The 9635-nt window shown below is 41.5% G+C and overlaps 1 protein-coding gene across 1 annotated transcript in view; it reads left to right on the forward strand.

Moving 5' to 3' along the window:
- The window catches only part of LOC107113613 (keratin, type II cytoskeletal 5-like), a 39771-nt gene extending 33282 nt beyond the window's left edge, over positions 1–6489 (forward strand). Inside the window, exons 7-9 of the mRNA XM_015414958.1 lie at positions 2077–2297; positions 5458–5492; positions 6149–6489. Of these exons, the coding sequence (XP_015270444.1) occupies positions 2077–2297; positions 5458–5492; positions 6149–6489 (597 nt within the window). The remainder of the gene's footprint in view (positions 1–2076; positions 2298–5457; positions 5493–6148) is intronic.
- Positions 6490–9635: the final 3146 nt, after the last annotated feature.

Below are 9635 nucleotides of genomic sequence, written 5' to 3' on the forward strand. Positions count from 1 at the left end.
ATGCAGCAATGTTCTTTTTATATTCTTCTGTTTCTTCTGGTGGACAAATGATGACATCAAAGGCTGGTCTCGTTTTCCCGTACGTGCACCAGTAGTGGTATACAGAGAGTTGTTACCAACTTCTGAAAATACGCCTTTATGGCACCAGTTCTGGGGCCCATCTTTGTGGATACAGGAGATAACAACATAAAGAACATAAGCTGAGTCCATCTAGTCCAGCATGCTCTGTCACACAGTGGCCAAGCAGTTTCCTGGGAAGGCAAAACAAACAGGGCATAGAGACCAAGGCTTTCCCTGATGCTGTCTCCTAGCACTGGTATTCAGAGGCTTAGTGCCTCTGAATGTGGAAGCTGTCCTTACTCACCATGGCTAGTAGCCACTGATGGACCTCTCCTCCATCAATTTGTCTAACTGCCTTTTAAAGCAATCTACACTTGTGGATACCACTAGGACCGCTGACAGTGAATTCTGCAGTTTAATTATCCATTGATTTTTCCTCCAAGACTTAGTGGTATCCTTCACTGTCCAGGAAGAGTCTTTTCCTCATTGGCAGTGATAGTGACGTTAATATTGCTTGTGCTGGAGGGGCACGCAAGGGAAACCTGGATCTAGAAACCACTCAGAACCCAGGATATCAATGCAGACATCCAAGGAATGTCCTGCCCAAAAGGTCCACTAAGCTTGAATAGTTTCTGCACTGGAAACAAAAGAAATAGTCGGGGACTCTGATCTTTGCAGAAGTAAAGTCCAGCATTAGAAATTTCAGTCTCATATAGAAATGTCAGTATGGATGCTGTACTGCTCCAAGATTTGAGCAGTAATTTTTAAATGGCATCTCAAGGAACTTTGGGGCTCATCAAAAGCTCAACAGGAGTCTCTCACAAATATCTATAAGGGTGGATTAAAGCAGGTTGTTCACTGTTAACAGACATCCTCTGTATTGGCCAATTGCAAGTGAGTTTTAAGATGACCTCTGATGATCTGTGGGGAAACTCACAAGAAGCTTGACAAACATACTGTGACTGCATCCCCATATAATTGGATATTGCACTATTGTTGCATTACAGACATCATTCACAAATTGATTTTCCTAGTATGGGCAAGGGAAACCAGCAGTAAATGATAGCTATAGAGTAATATCCAACAACGTGTGAATACAGCCTGTGCAGATGCTAAAACTGTCCCCATAATTCTTTGCAAAGTATAAAGGTTCCACAGCAATAAAACCGATAATGGAAGAGGTTTCTGAGCGTAGGAAATTTGAAAGCCACCATTAGAGCAGACCACAATTTCTTTAAGTTTAATCCTTCAATATATGTTGTAAAAAAATCAATTAGATCCCCCAATTAGCAAGTCCATACATTTTACTCAGATGTAAGTCCCACTTACTGCCTAGGTTTGTAGCCTAATTTCTTCAAAGACTCAAACAAAAATGAAACAGTAGTAATATAGTATACCACTAGACCCAACTTTAATTTTGTTAAACTTATGGCCACCTGTTGCATATACTTCGAGAGTTAAAAATTTAATAAATATATTACTTACAGCCGCTAAAATGGTTCTTGCACAGCGGTGGAAAGATGCAAAAGTTCCATCTCCTATTCAATGGCTACATAAAGTGTGGGATTTGTTTCTGTTAGAAAAGTTTTCTATTTACAACTCTGAAAGGCAAAATGAGTGTGAATTTTATGACCCTTTGAATAAATGGAATCCGATTTTAGACAAGATTGCAATTGACAAGTTTACGTGGGAAACAATTTCTACTGCAAAACATCAACTTATACTATATGGTTCATAACTGTGATCGATAGAGCTATTATGAAGATTATTTTCCCTTAGTAGAATTTCCCTTTTGATGGTTTTCCTTTAGTGTATTATGAGCTATGCTTTTGAATATGTTCAATGATACAATCTTTTAATTGTATATGTTTTAAGAACTTATTGCTTTATAACCTTTTTCTTCTCTTTTTATGTATATTATATTCTGAATAAACTTTGATGATTGTTTTCAAAAAAAAAAAAATGAATGACAAAAAAGGAACTGGAGAAATAGAATAACGCCCTTTACTCTTACAGTGTGCCAGTCTGCAGACTGCCATTACAGATGCTGAGGAGCGTGGGGAACTGGCTGTCAAAGATGCCAAAGCCAAGCTCCTTGAGTTGGAGGATGCGCTGCAGAAAGCCAAGGAAGAGATGACTCGCTTGTTGCGGGAGTACCAGGAACTGATGAATGTCAAACTGGCCCTTGATATTGAGATTGCCACATACAGAAAGCTGCTGGAAGGAGAAGAGAGCAGGTAGGTGTGCAAAGGCTAATATCAATGCTGAATGCAGCTATTGCTACAGACATATTGCAACAGTCAGAAAACACTCTATGTTGAAAGACCCACCATGGACACAGCTACCCATAGGAATTAAACTCTGACTTGGTGCGACCATACACAAGTAATGAGGGTAACATCTTTGACATTAAACCAATCTCATTTATAAGTTCTGTAGTGTGAAGAAGGGGTGAGTTCAATGGCTGTTTGGGAAGCTGAAAATTCTCCTTCTAAGGCTGTGGATCTGTGGTGGAGCATCTGCTTGGCACACGAAGAATCCCAAGTTCAATCACTGGCAACTCCAGTTAAAAGGATCAGGTAGAAGGTGATGTGAATGACCTCAGCCTGAAGCCCTGGAGAGCTGCCACCAGTCTGAGTAGACAAAACTGACCTTGATGGACTTATGGTTTGATTCAATATAAGGCAGCTTCATATATTCTTGTGATGTCAATGAATTCTAGTATATTAAAGCAGAGATTTTCAGCCTTTCCAGAGCTTGGGACCACCAAATATGGGACCCATTGAGCTACAAGCCCATAATAGGAAGTCATAGAACTTTTCAGTCATATGAGAGGAAGAGGAGGAGCCAGAGAAAATACCATGCCAGTGTCAAGGCCAGGACAATGAGCAGTGGACCAAAAGAGCTGGGGACAAAAAAATAAGGTAAACATCACAAGTGGTACCATAGTGAGGAACACGCCAAGGGGCAGAGCAGTGGAAAAATATTCTTTGTCACTTAACATTACCTCATCATCCGGCTGTTCTCAGCATGTATATTTGCATTCTGTAGAGCAGGTTCTTCCAAAAGTCAGTGGAAAAAATGGTAGATCTCTGAGGGCATATGAAGAAGAAGAAGAAGAAGAAGAAGAAGAGGAGGAAGAAGAAGAAGAGGAAGAAAAAGAAGGGGAAGAAAAAGAGGAGGAAGAGGAGGAAGAGGAGGAAGAGGAGGAGGAGGAGGAGGAAAGAAGAGGAGGAAGAGGAAGAGGAAGAGGAGGAAGAGGAGGAAGAGGAGGAGGAGGAAGAAGAGGAAGAGGAGGAGGAGGAAGAGGAGGAAGAGGAGGAAGAGGAGGAGGAAGAGGAAGAGGGAAGAGATTGGATTTATACCCCACCCTTCACTTGGACTCTCAGGTCGGCTTACAAACTCCTTTCCCTTCCTCTCCCCACAACAGACACCCTGTGAGGTAGGCGGGACTGAGAGAACTCTGACACAAACTTTCAGGAACAGCTGTGCCAGAGCTTGTGACTGACCCAAGGTCACATCAGCAGGAGCAAGTGGAGGAGTGGGGAATCAAACCCGGTTCTCCCAGATTAGAGTCTGCACACTTAACCACTACACCAAACTGGCCCTCCCAACATGAGGTGCTGTATGACTCATCTGAAGATTCCTGAATAGTAGGATGAAGACCACTGCCTTAAAACATAAAAAGTATATCACTTCTCATACGGTTTAGAAGTCCCTCCTCAAGAGAGATGAAGCAGAAGCAGCAGCAGCAGCAGCAGAAGAAGAAGAATTGGTTTTATACCCCACTACTCAAAGGAGTCTCAGAGTGGCTTACAATCGCCTTCCCTTCCTCTCCTCACAACAGGCACCTTGTGAGTAAAGTGGGGCTGAGAGAGTTCTGAGAACTGTGACTGACTCAAGGTCACCCAGCTAGCTTCATGTGGAGGAGTGGGGAATCAAACCCAGGTCTCCAGATTAGAGTCCACCACTCTTAACCATCACACCACACTGGCTCTTGCACCATCACTTCAGGCCTCTTGTACCATCACTTCAGGCCTACTCAGAGTGGATTAAAAATGTTTTTTATTCCAAGAGTTATTTTGAGAAGTGACAGGAATACAGGGTGTTGAAGGTAGAGGTTATCTATGAAAATGGAAAAACCCTGACACGACAATAGTTTGTAAGTTAGATAAGCTGTCCTCTTTATGAAGCCTCTCTTCCAGATCATAAAGCTAGTCAAATTCCAGACAGATGGTGGCTTCTTACACCTGAAATGCTCTTATTTCATCTTGATAATCCCCACTGAGTTTACCTTTTTCTGTGTGCACTATTAATTCCTTGGAGCGATGCTTCCTTTCCTTTCCTTTCCTTTCCTTTCCTTTCCTTTCCTTTCCTTTCCTTTCCTTTCCTTTCCTGTCCTGTCCTGTCCTGTCCTGTCCTGTCCTGTCCTGTCCCTTTCCTTTTCCTTTTCCTTTCCTTTTCTTTTTTTTTTTTGCACTTGTGCAAAAGATGTCAATATGAAGCACCAGTCAGTCATTCTGAGTCAGACGTATTTTCCTTTGTGTTGCTGTATCCATGGAGATGCCTCATGTGTGGCGCCTTCCATACTGTCTTTTAGACTCTGGGCCAAAACATTTCTTTCCACCTGGGATTCACAAAGGATCTGCGTTTATCTCTTTGTAGGTATCTAATGGTTGGCTTCTAGCCTGAGGTTTGTTTCATGGAATTTTTTTAGGCGGCACAATGATTATTTTATGCTTTTTAAATGCCTCTGGCTTGTTTTTAATATTAATAATTAATAATTCAATATTAATAATTTGTGGTGCTTTTATTGTTTTATTGTATTTTTATTTGTAAAGCCACTTCAAGCAGATAAATATCCTAAATAAACAAATCCACAGGGTCTGTAAAATGGAAATGTACTACCAAGTATATGGGTAAGGTCAAGGGAATATCCACCACACAGATTCTCCTACCTCTTCTTTCTCCTCTTCTCTGGGGCGTTATAGTATTATTAGGTGCCATCTGATAAATCATAAATATCTGGAAATTGTTTTAAACTGGTATGTTTTTCAGTTTATTATAATTTTGCCTGTTATATGTTGTGACCTGCTCTGAGCCCAACCATAGTGGGGGAGAGCGGGATATAAATTGAAGAAATAAATAAATAATGTGGAGGGTTTTTAAGCTGATGTGTAGCACATGCAACTTAAAATGGCTGCAGCTTGGGAAATGATGGTCAAGACATGTGGGTCAGGCATCAGACAACCAGGGAAAGCAATGTGAGACAACAGCTGTGAGTGACTACTGGTACTAGAATTCCCATGTCAGCAGTCAGCCTTAAGATGTGGCATCCCATGTTTACTGTGGCCAACGGACATGCTTTTATTCAGTTTTAAATTCCTTCTTCAACAGGCTTAGTGGAGAGGGTGTCAGTCCAGTGAGCATCTGTAAGTACCTTGAATATATTTGTTCTTTTCTTTTTGTTTATCTACTTGTCCGTGCGGCCAACAATAGTACATTAATACACAGAACTACATTAATATGTGGCTGACTGTGCTGGTGTACACTAGTGTGTGGTGAAAGGAACTGAAGTGTGCTTGAAAAAAAATTGAATGCCTGTCATATGCAGTCACTGAAGCAGAGACGCCATTGGTTCTGCTCAGTCTTGTGAAGTGCAGATAGCAACATGGTCACAAGGTGCTAAGTATGCACTGGGATTCCCTGACACAATGACAGGACCAGAGGAACCCCAAAGGCATCACAGTGGCCTACAATTGCCACAGTTGACCAGATACATGGTTGAAATACATAGACCACTGGAACAGCTAAATTTGAGTCCAGTAGCACCTTATAGACTAATGAAATTTGGGGGGTATCAACTGTTGAGAGTGAAAGCCCCCTTTCTTCAGATACCTGATCTATAAGATACTACTGGACTCGAATCTTGCTGTTTTACTGCAGACCAACATGAAACAAACCAATGAAGAAGACCAATGGGCTAAAACAGCAAATCTTGCCACCCAATTGGACCATTTCTTTAATCTTTATAGAACATACAAAGACAGTCCTATTAGGCATCTAATCAGTCTGTGTTTCCTTACAGCTGTTGTCAGTTCCAGTGCTGGAGGTGTCGGCAGTGGTGGAGCTGGCCTAGGAGGAGGTTATGGCAGTCTTGGAGGAGGGGGAGGGTTTGGTGGTCTTGGTGGAGGAGGGTTTGGCCTTGGAAGTGGCTTGAGTTTTGGAGGTGGTGGTGGAATTGGAAGCAGTAGCTTTGGAAGTGCCCTTGGCCTTGGAAGTGGTTACGGTGGTGGAGGTGGTAGTGGGTTAAGCTTTGGAGGAAGCAATTTCAGTTCTGGGAGTGGAAAAGGCTTTGGGACAGGAAGCTCCTCTGGTCTGAAAATTATCTCCAAAACGTCCATCACCCAAAAGACTGTCAGAAACTAAAGCCTGCAGAATTCCCAACAACACGGGCAAGAAAACAATATCCATGTATGCTTTTTTTCCCCATTCCTGTCATTATCTTTTCTAATTCCCTTAAATAATTGAAGTTCCAAATGACAGCTCTGTATTTAACACAAATTTTATTTGTTACTAAACTGGCAGACGCCCTAATATAAAATAACTACATGTGCCAAATGGGGTGAAATATGGATGTATGTATCAAAAAAAACTGCTTAAGGTTTAGAATCTCCTACTCTAATAATAAAAAGGAATGCCCAAACATGTCTGTATCCTCAAGAATATTTTTTTAAAAAAAATCCACATGCATTTTTCAGCAATGTTAATGTATCTAAAGAGCAAAGCGGTGAATCTACACATACTTTGATTCCATCAAAACCATAAATATTAATTATATTCTGATATTTTAAAATGTACTTACAGTACATACTCAACAATGTTTTTGGAGAAAAACAATTCAGAGCTTTATATGTAGATTTGTCCTTTATGAAAAATGTTGAGGCTGTCAAAGATCTGATGTCTGGGAAGTACTCAGGGACTCTGAGATACATGTGGACCATGGGGAACCACTCTGTTTCCCCCAGTCTAGCAATTCCTTTCAAGGGCTCCTATGAGTACATGGAGCTCCCTTACCTTCAAGGACTTCCTTCTTTATGCACTGCAATTTTTAATTTTTCAATGTACTCTCTGAAGTACTGCAGCCATGCTCCAGAGCCCTGTGTGCACATTTTGATGTGTACATGGCCCTAAACTGGATCAAATATTATAGAATGCTCCACACACACCAGAGCTCTGAAGATGCTTACGAACTGGTCAATGGACCACCATTGAGCAATCCCAAACATGCGCCCTACCACTGAGCTCAGACCCTTCACAGCAGCTTCAAAATGCAGTAAGAATTTCAAACCCAAATGTATAGTGTATGTGTGCATTCAGTGGTCAGATTTGATTTTGACTTTTAATAATTTTGTGTTGGCCTTTCCCGCACTGGATGAAGAAATGGCCAGAAGGGACAGCAGGAGAGGTTTGCCGAGAACACCCAAGAAGTAAGGCTCTCCCAAGCTCCTACAGTTTTTCAAGATTAGAGCACCCCCTTGCTACAATCTAGGCTTGCCCATGCAACTGAAGTGTCGTTCCAAAGAATATTAATGCACAATAACAGATATTCTTAAGTGAGCCTCAGGTGCAAATGACTCACACTATTGGCAGCATGCAGTGACAGGAATGCTTGGAAACGAAACAAATTGTGCAAACACCTTTTAGATTTTTCCGATTGCTATGAGAAAAGAAATTGGTCCTTGAGTAGGGTTCTATCAAGTCTTCCAATAGATTGGAGAAGCGGGGGGGAGGAGGGGGGGGAGAAGCCAGCTAATCTATGAAAGCGATCACTTTCCAACAATGAGACGATCCTGATGTTCCCATCATGCTGATGCCTTTCAGCTATTCAGTCTCTGGGCTTGTATCTCACAAGTCTGACTATGCAACTCCTTCTTTCATTGTGAGCTTCTGCAGTCCTAGTCATTCTTTGCCGCTCCGCAGAAAGCTGCAACGAAACCCCGGACATCAGCATCACGGAAACATGCTGATGCTATCAACTAGCATGTTCCTCCATTGGAGTAGCCAAGTGGGTTCCGTGGGACTCCAGGGTGGTTTTTTTCCATCCAGATGTTAAGCGGGTTGAGACTTGCTTGCCCTTGAATAAAATAAGAGCACCACATGCTCTCAGACCTTGCTTGCAGCCACTTGAATGTGACACATTCAAAACGAGGAAGCGGCGTCAGTTCAAGATACATGAGCTGGCACCACCGTGCAACTGCTGAGTTATGTCACTGAACTTTTATTGGAAGCTCAGAAACATTTCAAAGGGATCATATTTCCTCGTTTTGTATTACTTCCTTAAGCAGTAGAAAAGAGTAAGCATCCAGTAGCACGTTAAAGACTAACAAAGCTTGTGGTAGGGGATGAGCTGTCAAGAGTCACTGGTCACTTCTTCAGATGCTTTTTGAGTGACCCATGAAAGCTCATCCCCTACCACAGATTTTGTTAGTCTTTAAGGTACTGCTGAACTCTTGCTTTTTTCTAATGCTGCCGACAGACTAACACAGCGACCCATCTGGATCTACTTCCTTCAGTTATCTCCGTTACTGAAAATCAAGCCACAGTACAATTCGGGAAAGGATACACATGTAACGATTTCTTACAACTGTTCACTTTTTGGACTTAATGACACCAGTGGTGCAACCATCTTCTTTGGTGTCATAGTGCTAGCACTACTGTGGTATGAATGGTTTAAGAATTAAATGTCCATTTAAAAAAAACAAACAAACACAAACTTACAACAGTGAGTTGGAGATGCTGATTGTTAAAAAAAACCCCTGATTTTCCAGAACTTTCTCCAAAACTTTTTACAAGTCTTTTAAAACCACAAAGAAGCATTTTTAAACAGAATATTTACTTGATAATATTAATATAAACACTGGAGGGGGAACTCCAAGGTGAATCCTTTCACATTCCCATGATAAAAAAGCCCAGATTTCTCTTTTAAGAAGTTACTCTCATGGACAATTTTTAAAAGTTACTCTCATGGACAAAAAGTTAATTTCATGGACAACAAATCATGATCATAGTACAACATGCTCTTGGCAGGGCGTGATGCTAGCCATTTCATTTACTCTTCATTCTTTCTTGGCAAGTTTGTGGAGGATGAAATTTTATGGTGAGAGAGTAAACAATGAAGGACAGAATCCATTCGACCACCTTGGACAATCTGGCTCCATGCATGTTGTGTTTTATCATATGGATCATAATCTAACCCATGGCGATGGATTTGAGGTGTACACAATGCACAATTCATGGTATGCCTTGCCCTAGCTTACCGCAGCATTCAGCCCCTGTCCTACAATGCAACAGTTCTGAGGAAAAATATTATTAAAATTCACCTGACCGTCTATTTCTCCAGTCTCACAATACCAGTAATGAACTCAGCTTTCAAAGTACTTATAAGCCTTTCGAAATCTTACACAAAGCTAATGAACAGCATGTGAAGATTACTGCTCTGTTACAGCAGAGTGTTTGGGAGGGGGACTCCTAAATCAACGAAATCCAGTTGGGTGGAGTGCCAGATTCTCCTC

This window comes from Gekko japonicus, unplaced genomic scaffold, assembly GCF_001447785.1.
Source record: "Gekko japonicus isolate JY-2015 unplaced genomic scaffold, Gekko_japonicus_V1.1 scaffold3763, whole genome shotgun sequence".
Lineage (NCBI taxonomy): Eukaryota > Metazoa > Chordata > Lepidosauria > Squamata > Gekkonidae > Gekko > Gekko japonicus.